Below are 26,253 nucleotides of genomic sequence, written 5' to 3'. Positions count from 1 at the left end.
CCCTATGGGCAGCCAAGAGTTCCAGAACACTGATGTGAAAAGAACACTCAACAGGAGACCAAACCCCCAAGATCATGGAGTCATGCACCCTAGCAATGGCGAAGAGATGGAAATCCAGATGAGAAGCAGCAATAGAATACCAACTATAGTGTTGGCACCATCCAGCCACCAAGATTCTCAAAAAGAGAAGATGACACCATCACAAGACAGGACAGAAGATCACAGCACATTTTTCCATTGTTCACTCAAAATCCACTGAAGAAGCCTCATGTTAGCCTGGCCAAGAGGGACGAGATGTTCTATAAAAACACACAGGAAGTACAGGAGAAGCAAAAGTCAAGGTGACTGGATGCTCCATGTTCCACAGATGAATGGGGGAAGGCTGAGCCCAACTGAGTCGAGAATTGAAACGACTCCAAGATGAATCAAGTATTGAGTTGATATCAAGAACAACTTGGAAAGTTTGACCAGCCAACCCAAACGAGAAGAAGTGATGTAGCCATGAAGGAGGCCTCCTGAGAAGAGGCAAAAATGAGCCAGGCTTCCATGTAATGATGGAAATGAAATCCATGACTGTGGACTTGGTTAGCAAATGTTCTCATGGCTTGGTTGAAGACATAAGGAAACAATGCAATGCCAAGGGGGTATATAGTTGGAAACTGGTACACTGATGAATAAAATGAGGGAAATGACAGGTGGATGAGGTAATTTGAATATGGAAAATGGAATTCAAGATATCAAACTTGATCTTTCATAGTCCAGGAGAAAATGACCAACAGAGAGGGAAAAAAAAAATATTTTAAGCCATGGAGCCACCTGATAATTATTGAGAAAGGAAAGGTCAATGATGAGATGCCATTCTCCAGTCTTTTGGGGAACAACAACAAAATGATAATAAAACCCTGGAAAGGAGCAAACAATCTTTTCAATGACACTTCAGACACACAAAACACTCAGAAAGAGGAGGAAAAGGAACAAGAAAAGAGGACAGAGTAGGAAGAGAAAGGTCATGTGTAAGAAACGGAATGACCAAACAATCTGATGCAAAAAGGATTCAAAGGACTGCAGAAACAGGCTTATCCCCATGGGACCTTACCCAACTGGTTACAAAGTGAATCACCAACAGGATGTGCAACAGACATCACAACAGGAAGGAGATAACAAGAAGCAGTAGAGAGATAAGAAATAGGAAAAGAGAGGGTTGGAAAGTTCACAGGGTCAAGTAAAAAGAGTGGACTCATGAGGTTGTGAGAGAAAAGAAACCAAGGAGGAAAGGGAGGACAGGTGTAGGACAGCCTTGGCTCGAGTCTACAAGATATTAGGGACACCCCCAAAGACTTCAGAGTGAAAAAAAGGAGCCAGATGGAGGTCGCAGGAGTAAGAATGGGAAAGACGATCAGTAGAGAGAAGTGTCTCATCCAAGAAACTCCCAAAAACAGAGAAACCGTGTAAGCATTGAAAAGGACCAATTATAGATCCCCAGAAAACTATCAGAATCGCAGCGTAGCATTTCAGACAGGAGATGAAAAGAAGATAGGTGATGAATGATATGGGTATGAAAAAAGGCAAATATGGGAAAATTGAGCACTAACGTGTATTACTGAAAAAAAAGAGAGTTAAGCCCCCCAAGAGGGTAAAAGAAACTCCAGGAATTGGGAATACAAGAACAGAAAAGGATTCAAGGAGGACGAGGCATTTGAGAGTGGGAAAATAGCTGATCCAGGAATGTGTAAAACATGGAGAAGGAACAAAAATAAAATACTCTCTAATGTGAGAATTGCATAGCAAGGAATAGGAAGAAGCAAAAGACTTAGGAGAAAGAGAAAGTAAAGAACAAACCTGAAAAACTAAATCCACAAAGAGATATGGAGGACGAACATTGTCTTCAACAGGCAAAGAGAAGGCTAGTGTAATCACAGGAGGTGGAATGAACTGATCAAAGTCATTGTCCTTATGATGAGGTTCAGGAAGAAGAGAATGCACTTCGGTTGCAGGGACAGGGAAATGAGACAAGGAAAGCAACAAAGAACCCATGACACAATGAACTATGGAATCAATGCCTTCAACAGTCAGTGAGCTTCTGGTGATCACAGAGTAGGGAGAGTGTTAGCAACATTGCCAGAACCTCGGAAGGAAGTAGTAGTCACCATCACTTAAGAATTCATGGTTGTTGTAACAATTCTGCAGATCTAATTTTTTATTAAGTTACTTAGTTATTTTGTGGGAATGTAGCTTTAAATCAAAGTTAAAATAAACTCAAAAGAAATCAAAGAAAGTTAACTTAAATTTAAACTTAAACGAACATGTCCATTAAAAATAGTGTCAAGGATAAGAACAAAGTTAATTTTTAGTTCAAGTGCTTATGGGGATATATTGCACATAGAGGATGTGTTATCCTCCTATCGGTGAAGGGTATCACATAATGATTACATCATGCACTAGTGCAGTTTATGTTATAACACATATCTTAGGTACAAGATAGCTCTAGGCTAGATGCATGTGGAAAAAATAAATACTGTATGAAGAAGGATAATTTACTGTTTTGGAAAAAGTTGGGTTGCTCATAACTACATATTTAGTAAAAAACTGAAATAGATTCAATTATGCTGATAAAGATTAAGATGATTGCTTAGAAAACCTTACTAATCTCTTGGGTAATAAAATCATTTCATTTCACTCTCAACTTTTTAATCAAGAGTCCCAGTGAGATTTTCAAGGATCCCATAGGTATAATTTAATAAACTCAAAGAAAAAGAAATAAAGTACTTCAGTGTCAATGAAAAACTATTTGCAATGTACACTACATGTTTACTTTCTGCAAGTGGAAAAGAGCATGTTAATGTTCAATGAAACATTTTATTGACATTTTACATTCCATGTTGTTTCCCTTCATGATTTCTTTATCAGTGTCAAAGAAGTTAAGTGCACTTTCATGCTGAAGTAGGACAATATGCACAGCTTTTCCAATAATCATGAAAATATCTTATGTTTTTAAGATATCATTACTTAGAAGTGGCTTCTTGATTTCTTGTGTTCTTTTATGATTTGGTTTAGTCCAATTCACATGTTCATAAGCAAATTATTGTAAGAACCTGCTTGTGTACCAACTACAAAACTTTGATATCTTACAAATTATTTTCAAGCAGAAAATAAAGAAACACCTTGTAGATTTTAAAATTAAAACTACTTGTTATCATTTGATGTCATTTGTCTAAAATATATACAGTATTCAACGAATATGAAAAACTGTCTTATTACAGACAAGATTTTATATTGCTTTTGGGGGATAATATTTAACTCTATATGAGGTTGGTTAATTTGACATTAGTTAGACATGGTTCAAAGGGCAATAAGACAATAAAATTTAAGTATAAAAGGATGTACATATTGTTACGAGTTTGAAACTATTTAGGATAAACAATTGTGGTTTTCTGTTATAATTGGGAGTCATTCCAGAACAAAAAATATGGGAAATTTAGAATGATTTCCTGATTTTTTATTATTCGCACCATATAAATGGCAAATCACATGAGAAACGTGCAGCTCATTTTATGGTATTGAATTACATAACACACAGACTACTCGTAAGCATACCCCATAAAAAATTATTATTAATATTATTTATTTTACTTTATCTGATCTATAAAGTTTTCAATTTTTACATTTCAGTCTCTTTTATAATAATAAATAAAGAGTACATATGAAGAACAAGAAACAAAGTCCTTACCTTGGTCTTCTCTTTTTTTGCTGTCAACTGTCGATGAAACTTAACCCTACTTTTTTTTTATACTAATGGTACTACTGTATTAAATGATTTGTATATAATTACATAATGCACCAAAGAACACTAAATAATAACATGCAAAAAGGAAACAATGTTGTAAGAGTGGATAGCCTACTGGTTGATATGTTAAAGTGAGATTAACAGTTTTCTGACACTTTAGGAGAATAATTTGTCTCATCAAAGGGTGTTCTAAAGCAATTGAACCTGCCTCTGTGGACTTTGACAAAAAACACAGACGATTATTGGAAGTAGGCCTAAAAACGAAAAAAGCAGACGAGTGTTGGAAGTTCAGGATACAAATGCAGTAACTCAAAGAGGCAGAGTAAGTGAATTATGCACGGAATACTAGTGCAACATAAAGAGAGAAAGGTTGTATGGCTTGTCAACTGAAATTCGAAAAGCAACTGAATAAGCCTAAGTGGACTTTTGACAAGAAGTATTTGTTGTACATATGTTTGACTTGTTCCGAATATATATATTATTTTGAAAACATATGGAGTGTGTGCTGTTCATTTACCACTGAATTTATTGCCAACAAGTCACAGGCACGTACTGTAGAAGAATCCTAAGCCCAACAGCTACATAGTATATATTTATACTCTTAGGCAGTATAAGCCACACAATTGGCAAACATAACATCCGACAACTGTAAAGACAGGGTTAAACCACGTGAACCAAGGAGTATGTGGGAGTGAAAGGCTTGTCGTATGCGAAGCAATTTTTGCAAATAGAGGGCAGCACTGAAAAAAAAATAGCTATGTATTTGAGCAGAAGTAAGGTACCTTATTGGAAATGAGAGCATTTATAGTAAAAAAATTCAGACTAAAATTTTACACTTCTAAAATTCAATGAATTACATTTATATACTTTGCTCCAAACACAATTTAAAAGTTGATTTCCTTTAAGTATTGCACTTAGCAGACACAATAAGTTTAGTGCTAAATCACACCTTTAATGTCACATCTTCATCCTCCAGTTTTTGTTTCAGGTCTTCAAGTCTAAATAATAACAAAAATGTTTTGAATTAATATATACACTACCTGAACAGTTTACATGTATATGTATTATACTGGTGCTAGTTATAAGTCTTCATGTTTCCATATACATAACTATTTCATACCTAGAAGGCACAGGCTCCTATCAGATAAAAGAATGGTGTCACTAATACAACAGTTGGTAAATACTCTTCAGTAGGAGCTTACACTGATTATTAATGTTAATGACTTAGAAAAAAATTAAATAAAAATCAGATTAATAGTGCAAAAGTATTATCATAAATACCTACATAAACTGTCCTACATCTGACAAGCTCATTCACCAAGTGTGTTGTATTCTTGAAAGTGTATAAAACAATTTTAATACTTTAAACACTCACAAACATTTGCTGACAAAAACATAGCTCACATAACCTTAATCTTTGTTAGCTTATCTTTATTTCTGTAATTTTATATATGAGAAATAGACATTTATTATTGGGTTTTTACTTCCAATGGTAGAAGTAATTTGTTGAAGGATAACTTTGTATTTTGTTTACTAAGTGTATTGCAATTTGCAATAAAATCACACCTACTAAAAGTTTCTAACATGAATAGTTTTTGAGAAAAAGGTCAACTACAAGTGAAATTCCTAACCAATACACAAATTTTCCCTCTGTGATATTTAATCCCTTGATCTAAACCAAGTAATTTTTGTAATGTTTTTAACATCATATGAAATTTACATATTTAAAAATTGCCTACAGAATGTATAAAACTGTAAATAATATGCAAGAAATAAGCAAAATCATAATTTTTCTTTATTATTATTGATCAGAAAGTCCCCCTTTTTTTTTTATAACCAAGAAATATTAATATTTTATATTCATTAACACAATACTCTGTATTTTCTTATAGTATGTTTTTGTCCAGCAAAGTAATTATGTAACCCAATAAAAATCCATTAATTCCACATGGTTGATAACAATGTATGACCAACATCATCACAAAACTCTGTTGGTCTGTATACTCACTAACACTACAAAGCTTTATCTGATTTCTTGTTGTTGAAATATATTTCTGCAGCTTTTAAATAAAAATAAAGTAACAGAAATCAAGTATTAGCAATGAAGAAAACATCACCAGAAACTATAAAAGAAATTCCCAATGTTATAATTATCAGAAAAATATTTTCAAAAACAGTTTCCACTCTTCACGTGTGGCTTTTCCAGATTTTTTTAGAGGTAAAAATTGCCAGATGTAGTGATTGGAAAATTGTTTACATAATTTTGAAGCTTATAACCTCTACTTTTCAACAATTTTTAGCTGAGATACACACTCATTTGTCAAGTTCTTCATGAGAGATATGCAGATGTAATTGTAAGTTCAACCAATAAAATCATAGACCAGCTTATAAGGCCTCAACAAGTTAAGAGAAATACTTTCTTTGTAAATCTACATGGTTTATTGGCAGACACACATAAACCACTGAAGCCATAATTTTTAAAAAATGGGAGGAAGAGTATATTTCACATGCCTACAGATCATACACAGATGAAATATTACATCTTTTATATTTCTATTTACAAAGTTAAAAAAATAACCATTGTATGATGTTTTTGTATCATTTCTATTCAATTCTCTGGCATTAAATTATAATTACATCTATTTATACCTATTACAATATTTATTACCAGCACGTTCTTTCTGACTCTATTTCACCCTCTGTTAGATCTCCATGTGTGAAAACAGAAAAGTTGACATTTTTAAGCTAGACATTCACATAAATACAAACATTGAAGCTTGAAAACAGTGTTGCTGACTCAGGTTTACACTCATTTAGTGGCTGCTTTTGTAGTAGCAATTAAAGAGTTAAGGATAGTAAGGCCATCCCTTAACTCTTTGATTGCCATGTTTATATATAACTTTGTCAGTGCTAGGTTTTAAAAACATAAAGATGTTTGTTTTAGCATTTCATTACTTATTCGAAACATGAAACTGTTAAGCTTTGGAAAGTTTGATAGGAAATGCCCTTTCTTCATTTCTGTAGAAAATTCCAAACTACCATGGCCATAATCTAGAAGTAGAAGGGGGGGGGGCACATAAAAAGTCATGTGTGCTCATACTCATAATACTATTAGTAGTGCTTGTTTTATGGGATGAGTTTCTGCTATTTACTATAATTTTGTGAAGACGAGCAGTTTACAAGAGTTTATATAACTAGACAAAAACTGAGGATTTCCTGAAATTAAGTTTCCACTTTTCTCTAAGGTATCTGTTCAATCAAAGTTCAAGAACCTTTTTAAAGTGCCAAATGTTCCTTTGATATTCTTATACATTAATTAAAATCAGTTACTTTTTCATTCTCTCTTTACTTTATTTTATTTGTTTGATTTCCAATTATTAAATTAAATTAAATGTAACGTTAAACTCCAAGTCCTAAGCCGTTAACTTTCGATTATGTTTACCTATGTTTAAGTTTAAATGAGTTAAGTTAAAATGAACTTCAATGTTCAAACTGAGCCTACCTTTTGATTACTCTTATTTCTTCTTCTGTTGACAATTCTGAGCGATCGTTTATTGGCCCATTTGCAAGTACACTTCTCAAGCCAGGCATGATACAATAACTTTATCATAAACTTAGATGCAATTAAAGGAAATAATTAACTTTCATTCACAGAAAGGAATTCACAGCTTACTCGTCAACAAGAGCTGTACAGTCCACTGACAACCACAACTCCCGCGAAATTTTCAGCCCGCCAATGTAATTGTTCAAAACCTATCTGTAAAATCCGATATGAGGATGTACCCAGTTTAACCTAACGGAGAAGAGAAAAGGAAAAACTGGGTGCAAATATACACGAAATAGTCGAACAGTAAAACGCATTGGTAAAATTTCATATTAATATACAATATTGCAAAGTTCTTTGCAATAGTTTGAGAAATTTTTATTATATAGGTTTATGAAATTTGTGTTCGTTGTGTTTTTTTTGTGTTTTTCATGGAAAACCACTTCAAGACAAAAGTATAAACCTATAAATTAGGTGTTGATACCTTTATTATCCAAGTTTATACGGCATAGGGATGCCTTGATAGAAAAGTTAAACTATGTGTCTGCTTTTGATATAAGAATGTTTTCATATCGCATGAAAGTAGATCTTTCCAGAAAAAAACCGTAGTGGAGAGAATGCAGATACATAATTGTGCTAAAATAAACAAAAATACAAAGTAAAACGTCTTTGGAAGGTAAAGTGTTGTTTCGCTCCTTTATAATTGTGAATTGTATAACGCAAATTTGAATATTCATGTCAGGCTGGAACTGGCCCAAATCTACAAATGGGAAAATGAATATCCGAGTTTATATATAATAATTCTTTACCTAATAACTGCACTTTCTAGTTCCGAGTAGTTCTTTCTTACCAGCTTCTTCAATCATTTTTAAAGTTTTTCTCGAATGAAGAAATAAACAAGGATCTGACTGTGTCTTCTGTTCTCATCTGCATTTCACACTTTTGTAGTATGGTACCATATTATATGTTTTCTACTCCCTCGGTTCATGTGTAAATAAAAAAAAAAATGAAATTAATTGTATTTTTCATCGTTCTCACCTTGTACCAATGAGTCGCACAAGTAAGCTACTCAGTTTACCTTCCACTAGAATTAGAATCTCACTGTGTAGGTGTGTTAGTAATAGACTGACATTCGTATTATGTTACGAGAAAGGTAACTCGTTGCGTAATTAGAGGAACCGTTGTTTTTATTGTCAGCGAAACTGATAATTGCTAAGACAAACCATGCACTTTAGTAACGCACAGACTGCTTGCTAGCGGTGAGTAGGGTGCAGATTTGCTACGTATTTAAACATAAGATTACTCCGGAAATGTCAGATTTTCACTATTTTTCTTGTTATAAGTTTCAGAAAAGCGTTAATATTTGTCTCTGCTCATTTCTTTTACTTATTTATTTAATTTACTTTGTTTAAGACTGTGAGAACTTTTATGGCTTTTGCAGAATTTAGTATAGACATTCACCTTAGTTAAGGAACGTATTACTGACTTTTAATTTGGATCGTGCCGATTCTGGGTTTCGAGGGAACACAAGTCCAACATTTTAAATGAAGTAGTGATACAGTAAAATCCAAGCTTCAGTCGGATGTTACTTAATTGTCTAGTGATTTTCCTTTTAATTTAATCGTTGGGGTTATTTTGCAAAACTCACATTTGATATTAAAGGGTGCAGCAAAAGAAGATCTAGACACTCTTCTAAAATTGTTCTGACAGGTAACTGCTTGGAATGGATGGTCTTCAGAGCATGCTTTACAATTCTGATCTTGAGCTAGACAGTTAGATCCTAGACTGTATTGTGCATTCGAGCAAGGCACTAATTTGGGACTACAAAAATCTATTGCTAAGTTGTGCCACAGCAATCCACTGGGTCGAGTTCAAGGCTCAGGAAAGGAGTATCACAGAAAGTTCGAACCCTTATATGCACAATTTACACAGTAAAGCTTAACCTGCAATGGTTTCAGCAGACTGAAAGGATACCCTCCTTGACAAGTTTGTGGAAAGGCTACCCAGAGAAATGATGAGGCACCACCTTGGTGTGAGATATTTTCTCATCATTACTAAAGCAACTTCTGTAGCAATACAGTATAAAATGGTAAGTTTGCACTGCTCACAAGAGAGAAGGAAGACTGCCACATCCATATTAAATCCTTATTTCCATTCATAAATTGCTTAATAGTTGTGTTATTTGTATAATAGATCTATTTTTCTTATACAACATGACTTCATGTAATGTTCATACATGCATGTAAGACTACAAACATTTATTTATTTATACATGTATATTGCTATATACATATATCAACGCCGCCAGTGACTTAGTCGTGGTGATAGACCTGCTCAGCAGCCGAGAGGGGATTTGAATCCAAGGAAGATCATGTTGAGTGTATGGTGGGATATGCAAGGAATTGTCCATTATGAACTGTTAAACAATAAGCAGACAATCACAGCAGAGGTTTACTGCCGACAACTGCGGCGTTTGAAAACAGCTTTGGACAAGAAACGCCAGTCCTTAGCAAATAGAAAAGGGGTTATTCTTCGCCACGATAATGTACGTCCCCATACCGCACGAGTAACCAAGGATCTCCTAGAGGAACTTGGCTGGGAATAATTGCTTCACACACCATATTCTCCCGCCCTTGCTCCTTCTGACTATCATTTGTTCAGGAGTTTATAAAATCATTTGAATAGACTTAGACTAACTTCAAGAGAGGAGGTCGAAAATGTGTTAATCTCTTATTTTGGGTCAAAACCTAAGGAATTTTATAAACGTGGCATCCAAAAACTTGTTGACAGATGGAACAATGTTATCGAAAGCAATGGAGAATATATTGATAATTAAATATATCTATAATCATCACCATTTTGTTTGTCTAAATTCATTTGAAAATCGGTCAGAAATTTAGTTACAGCCCGATAGTTACACGTTAGGCCCTTTGGGCAATTTTCTGAAGAAAAAAAAGTGAGAGAAGCAAACTGAAGTAGAAGATTTAGCATTCAAAACAAATAATTAAGTAATTCTGAAAACACAATATTATTAATCATAAGATGATAAAAAAAACTGTCTGATTATGGTATAAAAGTTGTAGGTTTCAAAATGAAGACATAACAACAGAGTATGTCCATCCCTAGATTAATTATGTTGAAATTAAACAAAACAAACTTAACAGCTTAAATTCTGCTCATTCAGAGGTTTGTTTGTTTTTAATTTTGTGCAAAGCTACATGAGTGCTATCTGCACTAGGCATCCCTAATTTAGCAGTGTAAGACTAGAGGGAAGGCAGCTAGTCTTCACCACCCACCACCAACTCTTGTGCTACTATTTTACCAACGAATAGTGGGATTGGCCGTCACATTGTGCTTCTAGTTGCATTTTTATTCTGCTGCATGATTAAAAACAGAAGTATGAATGTGTATCCAAGTGTGTAAGTATATTCATTTGAACTGATTTCGGAGTATTACTAAATCTCTTAATAAATGAGTCAATGTTAAATGAAATAACAATATTAAAAAAGAAGCGGTACACAAAAGGAACAATCTTTACTATACGCTAAACGTGAAATGTACATTTAGATCCAAAGAAACATCATATTTCCCCAAAATGACATGCACTACCACGTGACTGGTCATTCTCATTACAGATAGGTAGGGCCCCAACCACTAGACAGAATCTAAACAACCGTTGAAGGACATTGTTCTTAACATTCTTATACAAAGTTGCATTCTGTAATGTTGTCCATGTGTGGTAATACGAATATCAAAGGTAACTTGAAACAAAATTAACTTAAATGCTTTTTATATCACGTGTAATGTGAAAACTGCACATATTCAGAACAATGAATGAATTACGAATAAATATTATAATAGTACAATATGGTAGAAATATATAGTATAGTATCGTATTCATATATACCACAGAGCTACTACACTGAAATTTTTTGGGACAATGGAAACATCAGGAAGGTACAATAAGTACAGCCCTGGGAGTTTTCCTCACATTATTTTCTTTAAAAAATGTAATTACTTTTCAATATAATTTGACAAAAGTAGCTCTTAAATCAGTAGTGAATTATTTTTGATTTACTGTTAATATTTTTTAAGAGCATTGTTAGGGAATTTGTATTGGATCCAGTCTGATGGAGTGGAAGCAAGGTCAGCATCGGTTCAAGTAAAGTTCATTACATGTGGTAGCCCATTTGAAGAAGAAAAAGTGAAAGAATCACAAGAGAGATAAATTAATGGGATACTTGCAGTCTGATAGAGGAAAGGTACTGATGTATTGGAGTATGAGTGAAAACTACCCATATAACAAGGTGGTTCAAGTTCAAAATGGATACAGATGAAGACTTTGTAGATTTGCGATATGTAAGCATAAAATGTAGTCAAAAAATTGTAAGTTAATTTAATTCCAACTACATTTGTTCTTTATCATTGCATGGTGGTAACAAGTGGTCTGCCCATAAGTGGTATATTTGCACTTTATACATGTCAACAGCAGTGTCCTCCAGTGGTCAGAGAATGTCTCGAGGTTACAGCCTCTCTTATATATGAATGTGAATGACAATCACATTGGTAAACCTGATGCTACAGATTCAACCAAGAATTAATCTTGAGTGAGTTTTTCAGATTGTAAACAAGTCTTCAGAGAGTATAGCCAGCCTGATCAATTCATAACTCCAGAAAAGGCAACTGTCCATCACCCATAAGATACATACTGTTGATTTATCTTGTTAAATATGGTTTTCATTGTGTATCACACTTTGTGTCCAGTATATTTATCTTTTAGCAAAGACTCAGTTAGTTTTAGCAGAACTCGATATTACTTAGCAATATATCTTGCTGAACCTCCCATTATATAGCATACCTACTTAATTTACTCTTTCAAGAAATTGGTTTATCTTAGGTAGGAAAGAGAAATTTTGGTTTTATAACCACAGGATATTTTCTGTTTTGTCCTAACGTGTATGGTGGTCTTACTTGAACTCCTCTATCATCATGTTTAAAAAGACATGTTTCTGCAAAGAGATGTTATCTGGACCATGTTAGCTGCTGAAAAGAAACAGTTGTATGAGAAAGCTGTCGGGTCTAGGAGAAGACCTCTCTCGGATGTTAGACTTTTGCGGATATTATGAATTCCATATCCTCAATCTCTCTTTGCAGCCACAGATTAAAAAATGTCAGCCAACAGCTGATGCACCAACAATGACAGATCTATCATTGCCCCTGAAAATCAATCTAAGTGCAAGGAAAGCACACACAACTGGGGTTTGGTTTGTTATGAATTTCGCGCAAAGCTACACGAGGGCTATCTGTGCTAGCCGTCCCTAATTTAGCAATGTCAGACTAGAGGGAAGGCAGCTAGTTATCACCACCCAATGCCAACTCTTGGGCTACTCTTTTACCAACAAAGAGTTGGATTGACCATCACATTATAACACCCCCACGGCTGAAAGGGCAAGCATGTTTGGTGTGACAGGGATTCGAACTCACGACTCGCAGATTGCGATTCGAGCATCCTAACCACCTGGCCATGACAACTGGGGATGCTAAATGGAATAGCATCTGGAGAGTCTGAAGCCATATGGCAAGTCTGTACAGAAATCCCAGGCCACTGCCAGCCAGAGTAACAAAACCCTAGCTCTAGTTAAGGCCAATTGAGACCAGCCAAGAAGGACTCAAAGTACAGCTGGTTGATGAAGCCTGCCAGTCAGAGCTGTTTCTCCACTGTGCACTAACTAGTGAAGGCCACAAACCATGGGGCACTCAAGAGCCTATCCAAACTGTAAGGTGTCCTGCCATTGCAATTATGGATCTCAAAGAATCCTGTGGTTGTGCAGAGCTGATGAATGAGCTACTAGGAGTAACTCATTACACTGCCACACTTGTCCATGGACTGGCTACTCATCTAAGTGGTTGAAATCCTTGAGTACTCCTACTGCACTATACCCACAGAATTGGCATGTCTTTGAGAGATATTGGCCAACTACCTACAAAGGAGAGGTTTTGGCTACAACTACAGATCTATGCAAAACAGATTTTGTCCCCAGTGTTCAAAGGTGGAGCAAAAGAAGACCCAGACCATTTCCGAAGTGTTTCAGGTAGATAGCTGCTTGAAACAACTGGTCTCTGAAGCATGCAGTCCAACATCTAATCTTAAGATTTTGGGGTACAGTTCTTGATTCCACTGATCTGTGGAAAATGAGCAATCCATTGGATCAAACCTAAGGCTCAGAAGAGGGGTGTCGCTGAAAGTTTGGCCACTTATGCAAATGATCTACACAAATCTGCATAGTAAGGCATACTCTGCAATGGCTTTTGCAATTCAGAAGACATCTTGGTGGTTAACTTCGTCAAGGGACTTCCAGGCAAAACAATGAAGTATCACATGGGTGTAAGAGATATTCTCATACTTATAGAGGCTGTTTCATCATGATAAGGTACAATGAAATAACTTCAAGCTAGTCACTGGAGATGAAGTCTGCAGTGGCACCTACTGTGGTTACACTTTAGATAAACCATTCTACCCAGATACCTCCAAGATTGGAACTCCCAAAAAACCACCTAAGATAATCAAGAACTGCCCCTTGGTAGAACAGATCCTAATATACAAGTAGCATTGTCAGGAGATGGCTGTGACAGAGAGCTACACCTTTTTCATGACATGAGGAGATGTTCCACTTGTGAGCCAAGTTGGCAGGTACCAAGAGGGCCCTTGGCAAAACCCATGACACTAATATGCTGGTGGGGTAACTTTTGTGTATATCTCTATATTTTTATTATTTTCTTTATGTTTAGTATTTAATCCCAAAAACCTAGTCGCTAATGTATATTTCAACATAATTCAGTTTTTATTTCATTTTCAAAGTTAGTTTTATTATACATATTTTAAGGTATCTCTTGTACATTTTCAAAACTATTTTTGCCAATTTTTATCATTGTAGTTATGTTTAGTGTATTTAATTTTTTTTGTGTGTGTGTGAGTATTGGGTCATTGACTGTTGTTTCTCATATGGATCTTTGAAGGGTTTATTTTGTTGCATTGTATATGGATCTGAGTGTATTTTTATATGCTATCTTCCTTAGAAAGTCTGTTTTATTCATGTTTAGCAAACTGAATTCAATTTCATGTTGTAACTACAGTATTATTGTTTCAAAAATTGAATTTATCATTCATGTTAAAAGGTATATATGTGTGACTATGAATAAATATGCAGTCGTATTCTTTGTTCAAGGATTGAATTATGTATTTGTTCTTTGTTAATTGAACGTGCATGAAGTTGGTTCATATTGGAGATGTACTGTTGACTATACTTCCAAATTTATGAAGTGTATCTTCATGAAACATGGCAAGCTTTTAGTAATCAACAGTAAAAGTTTGTTGTATACTACAAATCAGATGTGTTATGAAAGTTTCTGGACTAAAGATAAGTCTGTGAAATGTCAATGTCACTCTCACAAGTTGGAGTGAAAGGTGATGTTCATGTCAAGAATAAAAATACTTTCTTTTTTTTCCATTGTGAAAAGGGTATTTGAATAATCTCTATAATTCCTAAATGTGCATTTAAAGTTTTTTTATTATCCCTGTACATTGCATTTGTTTCTTTCTCTACTCTAACATGACTGTTGTGAAATCAGCAATGTACGGTAACATGAAATGTCAGTAACTCTAACATCAAATGCATAATATTATGTTGAATGGCACTCTGTACAAGATTGGAACATGCACACCTCATCCATTATTATAGGATTAAAAGACTTGTATTTACCCATTGTTAAAGAGTTCATTTTTGTGTTTTTGGTAATTCAGGTTGTATCAAATACTTGTGTATCAATGTTAAATTGTTTTAATTATGTCCTGCAAACTGTATCTTTGTCAAATAGTTGCACTGTTTCTGTTGCATGTGTTTTCAAGAATAAGAGAAGGTTACAGCACTCAATGAACAATGCACCTTTGTAAGTCCCAATAGTTTTAAAATTAAGAATAGTGGCTTGAGGACAAACCTGAAACAAGGAGGGGAGGAGTGTGATAAGATGAATTTTCTACCTTCATATTTTATGTAGATGTGAAAGTGCATTGAACATCAGAGAAAATGTAGCTAGAGTTGAGCAATATGTGTACATTATAGAATTAGGAGTTCATGTTGTGGTAAGGACATGCCTCATGACTTTAAAGTGTACAGATAAATCATTAATACTTTTTGGCATAGGCACCCGCAGGAAGGGGGTCACTTGACCCTCCCCCCTGGATTTTCAAAAAGAAAAAAAATTATTAGATATGTAAAATTATTCTTCTATGTTATTGGAAAATCGTAAGGTATTTGTATTTTCATTTCATAATTTTTTCAAACTCGAGTTACTTGACCCCCCTCCCTAATTTTTTTTCTGCAGGCACCCTTGCTTTTTGGCTTTAATGTTCAAAAGAAACAAGAAAGATTATCAGCAATGCTTACAAGCTGTGTCTTACTTGGAGGCAGGGATAGACTTGTTGGTGTCTACAATCTATTACTGGGTTGACAGTCAGCATGTCTTGAAGATCACAGTATAATGAGTATTGTTTAGGACTTCCTGATAACAAACTCTTTTCTTTATAATAATTACACCCACAATAACCTTAGTTTGTGATCTGAATGCAAAGTAGAATACAGAGTATCGTACATCAGATGTTATATCATAACTAAATAAAAAGGATGGAATTTAAATTTTTATTTTTCTTCACCCGTATATATCTGGATATGTATGTACTAAATAATAATTAATATACGGTTGCCCCAAAAAACCTTTATTAATATTTGAACACTGTTTATTGTCTATTAAGTATACAAAAATATCTGAATAACTAATATATTTTTTAATGTATAGGTTTATTTTCAATACACAGTTAATCAACATTACATTTAAAATATATTTTATTCCTGGTACTAGGATATCTGATGTACAGGGAGCATATTATACAACATAGGCACATAACTGTATCATTTCTTAAGACATAACTGTTTGAGATTACACAACATTATGTTTCTGTTTTTACAAAACCTTCCAAATATATATTTGACAAAACTATGCACAGAAATCACAAGAAATTACCCTGGGAACATACGAGAAACTGCTGAACAAGAAAATAAAAAAAAATGCTGAGAAATTAAGTTTAAATAGAATAATCCCCAGATAAACATCCAATTTCTTTGAGGGGAAAAAACATAAAAATTAAATCTCAGTGTTACAGATAAAACATGATAGTTTGATAGAATCAAAGAACAACACCTATGATTCCTACAACCAAAAATGTTCTACTACCATCTGACTTAAATTATGTCTATCTATAATGTATCAGTTAAAAATATCATGCATCTTTTTCTGTATTTTCTATAAGAAATAAGGGGAAAAATTATCCTAAGTCATTCTCATGGAACTTTATTGTAATGTAAAAAAAACTTTACACTGTGTTTGGCATCCTAAAACAGCTGTCTATATTATTATAAGGATGTAATATCTTGTAATAACTTCAAGCTAGTCAATAACAGCAAAATCCTAATTATATCACAACCATTTCAACTTTACTTTTTTAAAAAACAACAACAGATATTTTGACTGTCAAACCATCAACAGATCCAACAGGAACTTTCTGCAGTATCAATGCATAAAACTGTGTGTTACATGTATTTTCTTTGTAAGTTTTTTTACTGTTTTTACAGGCTGAATGTTCATGTACACAATCTAAAAGTGAAAGTTTTGCACGAGCTCTTATGTAATATAATTTTAATGGTTTTATTATTTCTGTGTTAAATTCTATTAAAACTAAAACTGTTTCGTAAATTTTCAAATCTACAGTTCAAGTTTAACAAATCAGAATGAATCAATAGACATTTTAGTTCATGTGTTGACACTTTTTGTAAATGTAGCACGAGTACATTGAATGTTGCAAAAGTTACATTCACATAGAAAATAAAATACTTTAAATTTTTTAACAGAATACACTAAAACACAACTTGGATGTCATTTGGACCCAAATAAACTGAGTGGTAACATTAGGTATTTGGTTTTTGGATATTCATGCAAAGCTACTCAAGGGCTATCTGTGCTAGCCATTCCACAAATTTGAACTGACAGACTAGGTGGAAGGCAGCTAATCAACAGCACCTGCAGCCAACTCTTGAGCTACTCTTGTCTCATTGAATAATGGAATATCATGATCACTCATATGATGAGTACTAAAAGCATGGAACATAAATCATCATTTTTTTGCAGTAGCTGGACATGAATGATGGACCCACAGATTCATAGTCTGGCATGCTAACCACTGGGACACACTCAGTTCAAAAATAAGAAGTGTCTTAAAATTTTCCATTTCTTTTATTTTTATTTGTATGCTTGTTTTAAGAGCAAGTATACACAATGGTCTATCTGAACTCTGTCCACCATGAGGAATCAAACCTTAGAACTTAGTACTGTAAGCTGTAAACCTACTGGTGGTGATGATAGGATTGAAATTTCATGATAAACTAAGAATTTTTTTTATTACTAAAACTAAACATTTCTGTGTATTTATATGTATATTTTTATTTATTGGATAATTTAAGTATTTACAGAAAATTTTATGAGGACAACATTTCTTTTCCCATTTTCTATCACCAATTACACTGTATAAAAGTGTTTTGATTATGAGTAAATGGAAATGTGTGAAAGGTTTTGTTGTGGAAAGTTATATTACACTTAAATTCTTTTCTACCACTTTAAAACATTCCTTATGACTAAGTGAGAGAAGAATTCTTGTGTGGATTTGAAATCAGGTAAATAGTTGTTCAACATGTCTGTCTATTGGGATATAGTAAAAATGTCATATCCATCTGCATCATTATTCTCCAAGCTGTGCTAAAGCAACTTACACGACTGTCTATATCAAAGGTTCCCAAACCTGGGATTATAGCAAACACTAGTTGGGTCATGGGTTTGTTGGAAAAAATCATCTATAGCAAACAAAGATGAATGGGCCATTTGAAATGCACTTTCAAACATATGAGGTTGTGCAGATTTGGGATGCCTAAAATGGATTTGGCACTGAAAAAAGTTTGTGAATCACTCATCTACACATGCAGACATTTTTCATAAGATTAAATAATTATCTTTTCCTGCACTTTTAAATTGGAAAAATGTGATTCACCAAGCCAAGGAAAGGAAAATGTGTAATTATTATTATTATTATGTAATATACCCAGCACATATTTGCAACATGCTAGTAATTACTGATATGTTTTAACAAAGTTAATTGGGGGGATGTGGGACTCATAAAAAAAAAAAGGTTAATTCTCCAATAATTATACTTTAAAATACCATTCTATACTTTAGTTTCCTGGCACTCAACAATGATTGTGTGTTTCCATCAGTAAATTCGTCTTCTACCATTCAGATTTAAACTGTTTTTGTCAATTAGCTTACCTTAAGCTCAGTACACAAGATTCACGTCTAGTTATATTTGGGCAGTTACATGTTCACATATATATATATTATAATTTTCTGATACTTCCTAGTATCTAGCACCTTACTGTCACATCAGTCTGTAATTCAGTGTTGCGTTCAGCTTTGGTCATTCCTGGAGATAACAGCATGAAAAGCCAACAGAAAACATTTAAAAAAAATAAAGAGAATGAATGTGTATCTAGTGATAATAAAAACAAACAATGATTCTATTTACTTTCACAAAAATGAGCAATAGCACCATTTAATGAATGCTGAACACAGCCTGAAGTAAATTTATTCAACATAACTGGCAGGCAAAAATGAAAAAAAAACTAAAACAACAAAACATAAAGTAGCTTCAAAATATTTTAGTTTGCACTATTTTGCTCTTTGTCAGATACAATGCAACAATTCATTGTGCTCAACATCATAAAAAATTTCAATTCTTTTACCATCATTTGTATAGTGCATTTGACAAATAAAACATTTAAGTGAATGTTAAAAATTGTTTATGTTACAGACACAAAGTTCACACACACACAAAAAAAAATAATATGATGACCAAAAAACATTATTTAGACTGATGGTGTTATATTTATAGGGAATATATTACACAATATGTTATACAAAAATCACACAATTAATATACATAATCTACACTGGTTATTTCCTAATGAAAGTACATACGTTTTGAAACTAAAATTCTACTTTTTTCAAAAACATGACTTTAAATGCTAATTACCCTTCCCTTTTCTTCTTTTTTCTACTAAATACCAAGTAATCAATACAGCATCAAGATGAGTACATTTCATCACTGTGTAATGTATATATACACCTTATGTTTCATCTACGTATTCCAAGAGTTCTGATATTATGCTAGCAGGGATGTTTAGTCTAGATATATCTTCCTTGGTTTTAAAGTATCTGCGGAAGACTTGAAAACAGCATTCTCGTAGACTATAAACTGGAAACAAACAAACACACCTGGTGAAATGGCATTCACATAAAATATTAAACATCACAATGCAAAGTTCTTTGTTCTTGTAGATTACACTTTTTAAAAACAATTCCAGCATCTGAAATTTATCTATACAAATAACACTGATTACAACAATGGTCTCCAATTGAAAGAATGAATCTCCTTGTACAGTTACAAGTTACCTTATCTATATAAATCAAAGCTTATAATTTTTCAGTTTTATCAGAATGAGATGATCAATCAGTTCTTCAGATTTGTACATGTGGAAAAGTGTTCTGAATATATGGCAAAAAAAAATTACATGATATATTATACAATCATCACAAAATTAACACAAATCACCCTGTACACTGGTTACTTCTTGATGAAAGTAGATAAACAATTCCTACATTAAAATGCTGCTTATTACAAAAAAAAAAAGATTATAAATATTAATTACTCTTCTTTTCCTTTTGTACTGAATAGTAACTAATCACATCAGCTTCAAGATGAGAGTAGATTTCAACACTAGCTAATAACTCAAACAATTAGATGATCTCTATGTACAAAGTGTATGTGTATTCTTCCATCAACTCTCAATATACACTATGTTTCAAATGATTTTATTGTTATAAATACACTGAAATATGAATGTGTCTTTATATTGCTTTTCACAATTAACTTTTCCATATGCAATATTACTGCTTTAATAACCAACTAACCTAAAGTGTAAATATTCTGCAGTAAAAGCTCTAAGTTGGTGCTTTATTGAATATATATATATACATACACACACACACACACACATGTATACACATATTTAAATATTAAAATCTATTCTTTATTGGAATTTGAAAACAGTTACACTAGAAAAAAGCTTAATCATTTCTGTCATTTTGCTTAACAGAAACGTTTTCATAAATGAATTTTAAAAAAGCATTACAAGTATCCCCCTAAACAGGTGTATGTATGTTCCACTTTAATGGATTATACAGACACAATTATTTCCCAGCATTGTCTGAATTACACTACATGATGTGCAAAAACACACTTTGTATTTAATGGATGGCCTCCAGACATCAAAACTTAACTGGAAAGGATCTTCTAGAGATACTTATCTAACTTCTATTCTACTATTAAAAAATTAACTGTGTTTCTACTCTAGAAATATTAATAGTGACAATTTCAAATTGTTTTACGAAAATAATCCACGGTACAAGAGAATGCTTAATCATAATCCTGGAAAGTTTCTTATGTTCAAACATTGCAAGCATAATATAATGTAAAAATGCAAACATTTGTTGGCCTGTCTTGTGGGAAACAGAGAAAAAGAGATTTATTTTTTTAAATTCCAGTCAGAATATAATTATTCATGAAAATTAATATCATCATGGTGGAGTAGGTCTTCACAGGTTCTCAGTTTAGACACAATGTATATATTTAACAGTGTTCATGATGCTTGAGCCACCAGTTTTTAATACAAGTAATTTTTATGCAACTAAACTGTCTGTAATTATAATAAGTTTTAGAGTGAGAGAGAGAAATTCCTTGTTTGATAAAAAAAAGACAATTTTAACTTAAATATATAACTATATATAAATAAGCATCAAACTAAAGTATTGTTGCGTCATCGAGGTCACGTGACTGGTGTGGCGCCCTCTAGTTTCTAGAACTATCTTGTTCTTTCAGGAATGCTCTAGTATTTACTAGATAGGGTAGTCTGGTATATATAAGAGGGTGACAACGTGACGAGGTAATGTGTGTGTAGGTAATGAGTAATTGAACTGCGGTCAGAGAGAGACGTATTGTTGAAGTTAACGTTCGTTCGTTATATTGTTTGTTTTAGCGCGAATATTGAAATTAAGTGTATCGTAAAGTTATATTCGGAAAGAATAAACCAGTTTTATTAAGTAAAGACTTGTGTCGTTAAAGTTTCGTCGGAACGAAGTTACGGAAAATTCAATTAACAAACGGAGACATAATAGTATGCACTGATCTTTAATAGACACACACACACACCTATACTATAAATAATATTTTTAACTGAAATGAACTTCACTGAAGAACATTTTTTGTTATTGAGGCTTAAGTTAATGGTGACTTGAATTTCTATCACAGAATTCAACCCTTGAGAACTAGCCGAAAAGCTGTGACCAAAACAAACGACTTACAACTTCTGAAATGTTATTTATGGAATAGAAGAACCTTCTCATAAAGAATAATAAATTCTTCTTACATAACATCAACACAACAAACAAGATATCAGAAAGAGCAGTGACATTTTTCAAACTACAGATTTGTCCCATAGAAGTATGCTATAGCTTTAAAACTGGCCCCACTAATAGAACTTATCTTGATGGAACACCAACATGAAGGGTCTCTATTCACAACACAGTGAGTGTAACATATATAAAGAATTAATGTGACATGCATATATAACTACAACTATCAAGAACGAAAATCAAAGAGGACAAAAAAAATGCAATTGTCAATCTTCAAACAATGAAATGGTGTTTTTTATTGTTTTGTGTGTGTGTGTGTGTGTGAGTCCAAGTCAATAAATTTAAGCTATATACACATAAATGTAAACTTTTTAACTTGTGACTACTCTCGTCCACTTACTTTTCATAGAACAGAGGAGGAATAACCTCATTATATTTTAATTTTGTATCCATCTTATTCACCATTTATAAAATTATTTCCAATACCATAACATCTTTTTACAGAAAAAAGAACAGAGATTAAAAAAACTTGAAACAGTGCACATATACTTATTTCAACTTAACTAAACTAAGAGGCCAGAGACGTACCAGGCTGGCTAGGTACCAAAAGCCAGAGGGAACCATTTGCATGTAATTCATTGCAGCACATTTTCTAAGTCAAAACACATCAAGTTTCAATAATTCCATGAACTTGATTCAAAAATGTAACTCACAAATACAATACACATTATAAAAAACCACAAAATAACAAAGATCATTGAATTTAAGTTTGTTACTTTTTTATTTATCAAAATTTAGTTCCAGGTGATTTTATTTTTAACATCTTTATCATTTTTTCATTTCAAACATTTTCCCATGATTGCCAAATTTTGACAAGACAGTTGTGAGTAGCACAAAAAAATTGATACTCATCATCAGAATTGTTTATGGCATCAATGTTAAACTAGTACAATGTCATAAAAGGTTGTTGTTTTTCTGGAGGAATAATAAACCCTTTCAATCACATCAAATAATTAAAGTAATATATTCACAATCCTGTGCCATTTTATTTAAATTTTTCATGATTTTCACAAATTATTAGACATCTCTCATGCCTAAAACTTTCTCCTTGGATTGATATCAATCTCAAAATAGCAGAAATGCATAGATCTATGAAAAATTCTTTTCCCTGGAAGAAGGTCACATAAGTAAGTCAGAGGGAAAATCTTTGCTCCTATTGGTAGTTTATATAGTTCTGAAACTGTTTTTAATGAATCATGTACACCAGCAAACAATTTCAAAAATATAAGTATCAGATGACACACTTGAAATATTTGATATCTAGTTGAATGACACTTTGAAATTCACATAGGATACATTTCATAAAGAATGAAACAAGATACTACCTTTTTTAATTATAACTCATAACCACTCAAAAAGTTAACACCAAATGTTATGATGTCAAATAAGAAATAAATATTTGTCTTGACCTATTATTTGATCTTAAGTTTCATGTTATAGTGCACTTTATATGTAGTAACAATATACATGTAAGGAAAAGTGTCATAAATGAAACAATACAAGACTTAAAAATGTGACATTATATCCTTTGAGAAAATAATACATATTTTGTAAGTAATGTGTAAAAAAGGTTTCAACATAAACAAAACACCAAAATGTCATACATCATCCTGTACTGTTCAAATAAGAGTTAATCATACAATGTAAGTTAGGCATATACGTCTATACATGTTTCAGAAATAAGCTTAGTCCATCTTACCTGGTAAAGTTATGAAAATGTTTCTTCTAAATGGTTGTCTAGGCAGATTAGGTGGTATATCTTGGTCCCAGGGCTTTGGCTGAAATACCTTCTGTCCACACACAACCATTCGATCATGAGTGTTACTATCCCAGAAAATCCAAGGATGGGTCACAAATGTATTAACATCAACAAACTTGTGTGGATGTAACGTCTTGTACTTAACTCGATTTCCTTCATAATTCATCCAAATCACATCCACTTTTCTTTGAGTTCGATTCCAAAATCGTACATAGGAATGACAAATAGAATCTATGGATTTAGGGTTGGTATTTTCTAAATGATTTTCATTGTGTTCTCCCATTACCTCACTCTACACTTTATTATTGCCCCAAAACAACCCTCTAGTAAGTGAAATAGTTGTTTTTGTTTTACAATACCAGTAATGTCAGTATCTACTTTGTAAAGACACGCACTTCGGGAGGATACAGAGACCCATTTCTCAACTTGTTACCAAAATATATCTGAAAAAAAAAAATCAATGTTTAAATATCTAAATAAATTTTTTACTGGCATCTTATTACAATTCTGCTACAGAATGTGTAGCCTTTTAATGGATACATTGCTGGGTGAAATAAAGTTTTACTGTCAATTATCATTTGGCTTTGTTTCCTAATAACAGTCTAAGTTCCTTGTTTAACAAGTTAAATACACTGACTTATGTGAATTGTCACTTAACTTATCTAATTTTTGTTTAGTTTTCATAAAAGTTAACTTGTAATACTAAACAAATTGTTGAAAATTAAAATAAGGGAGATAGTGTTCAATTAATCCCATTATTTTAGTGTCAAAAATGAAAATGACCTTTACATTAATTTTTAATATATATATACTTATTCTTATTAAATAACATTAATATTAGACTACACATGTATATCAGTTTTTAATTCTTAAAGAAATAGAAAATAGAAATTTATTAAAATCTTTATACATGAAAAAGTGTTTAATGAGTTTCATTTGAAAATGTAGTCTTCAGTTGATTTCAGTTACTCAAAAAAAACACAAAAAAAACAATCGAATAAGAAAAGGGCTCTACAGAAATTCCAACTTACCCTCTGCCACAGCTTGGTTCTGATTTTAGTGGACTTCTGATTGTTAATCACCACACAATTTTAGTTGCCTACTGAAAACCACTGAGTAGAGAAAGAATTAAGCATACTTCCAAATTACATCTTCTAGTTTTAATCAAATTTTCAACGTTGTGGTGTTTACTTAAGCTATGTAAATACATTCATACCTCTTTCTTTAATGGGAAAATGGGAAAGTTTTAACATAGATTATTTAGTCTGAGTCATACAAAAATACTAGGTAGTTTACTCAATTAATTTAGAAGCAAAATAAACTCTAATAAAAATACAGTTGTGAAAAGTTTTATGGGAAAGTTTTAACATAGGTTATTTAGTCTGAGTCATACAAAAATACTAGGTAGTTTACTCAATTAATTTAGAAGCAAAATAAACTTTAATAAAAATACAGTTGTGCACTATACGAATGTTGTACATTATTCATGGTGTGTATATACATATTTTCACACCTCTTAGCTAGTCCCTAACACAGGTACTCTCAGTAAATTAGTAGGATTTAGTGTGAAAAGTTCTTAAAGTTACATAAAAATGAGCTAGATCAATTCCATATCCACTTAAACTTTAACGATCAGAATTTCTTCTATTTCTTTACATTACGAATTTCAAGAAACAAACTTATTTGCATAATCGATTCTCTGCTAGTATGCCAGTGATTTGTTTAAAGTATCTACCTGGTTGGTGAAATACAAGTTGATAAACATTAACCACTTTCTTGTTTAATTAATAGGTAGCTTTAATAAGTTTAAAGTTTATTTTTAAATGTTTATAATGAAAATACTGTGTATTCTGATTTAATGTTTATTAAAATTGTAAATACAATTTTTGCACAAGTTTTACTATACATCCCAAAGTTGGTGTTATAGCTTTTACAACTTTTTTTTAAAAGTGAAATCATGAAATAAGTAAACTATTCCCTATAGTACCTGTACACATATTTTTTGGATATCAACTTAATGTTATCAACTATGTACTTCATACCATTCATTATCGAGCAAATAATTGACCAATTAAATGATCAGTAGTTGTTTTTTATTTTAGTTGAGTAAAGATATAAGGGTTAGTTCATGTAAACTTAATACAGTCTGTATGTTAAATTCAATCATGCAATGTTGTTAAGCATGAAACAAGACAAGTGTATAATTATTATCATTATAAAAACTGTTAAAATAATAATACAAGCTAAATATTTTTCGATGAAACAAAACTAAATATATTGTTACGTCAGCGACATCACGTGACGAGTATCACGCCACTTCTTTCTCGAACCCTCGGGAGATTACTAGATTGGGGGTAGTCTGGTATATATAAGATGGTCACAACGTGACGGGACAATGTGTAGGTAGTGAGTAATTGAACTGTAGTCAGAGAGTATTGTTGAAGTTAACGTTCGTTGTTATAGCATTTGTTATAGCGC

At 32.7% G+C, this 26,253-nt stretch overlaps 1 protein-coding gene across 1 annotated transcript in view; it reads right to left on the bottom strand.

The window, feature by feature from the left end:
• LOC106464945 (DNA (cytosine-5)-methyltransferase 1-like) overlaps positions 1-7,505 on the bottom strand; it is a 100,778-nt gene extending 93,273 nt beyond the window's left edge. Inside the window, 2 exon segments of the mRNA XM_022392761.1 lie at positions 4,734-4,782; positions 7,287-7,505. Coding sequence (XP_022248469.1) covers positions 4,734-4,782; positions 7,287-7,375 — 138 coding nt within the window. The 5' untranslated portion in view covers positions 7,376-7,505.
• Positions 7,506-26,253: the final 18,748 nt, after the last annotated feature.

Source organism: Limulus polyphemus, unplaced genomic scaffold (assembly GCF_000517525.1).
Source record: "Limulus polyphemus unplaced genomic scaffold, Limulus_polyphemus-2.1.2 Scaffold1791, whole genome shotgun sequence".
Taxonomy (NCBI): domain Eukaryota; kingdom Metazoa; phylum Arthropoda; class Merostomata; order Xiphosura; family Limulidae; genus Limulus; species Limulus polyphemus.
The sequence above is the reverse complement of the archived record's forward strand: the minus strand, read 5'-3'. Positions and strand labels throughout refer to the sequence as shown.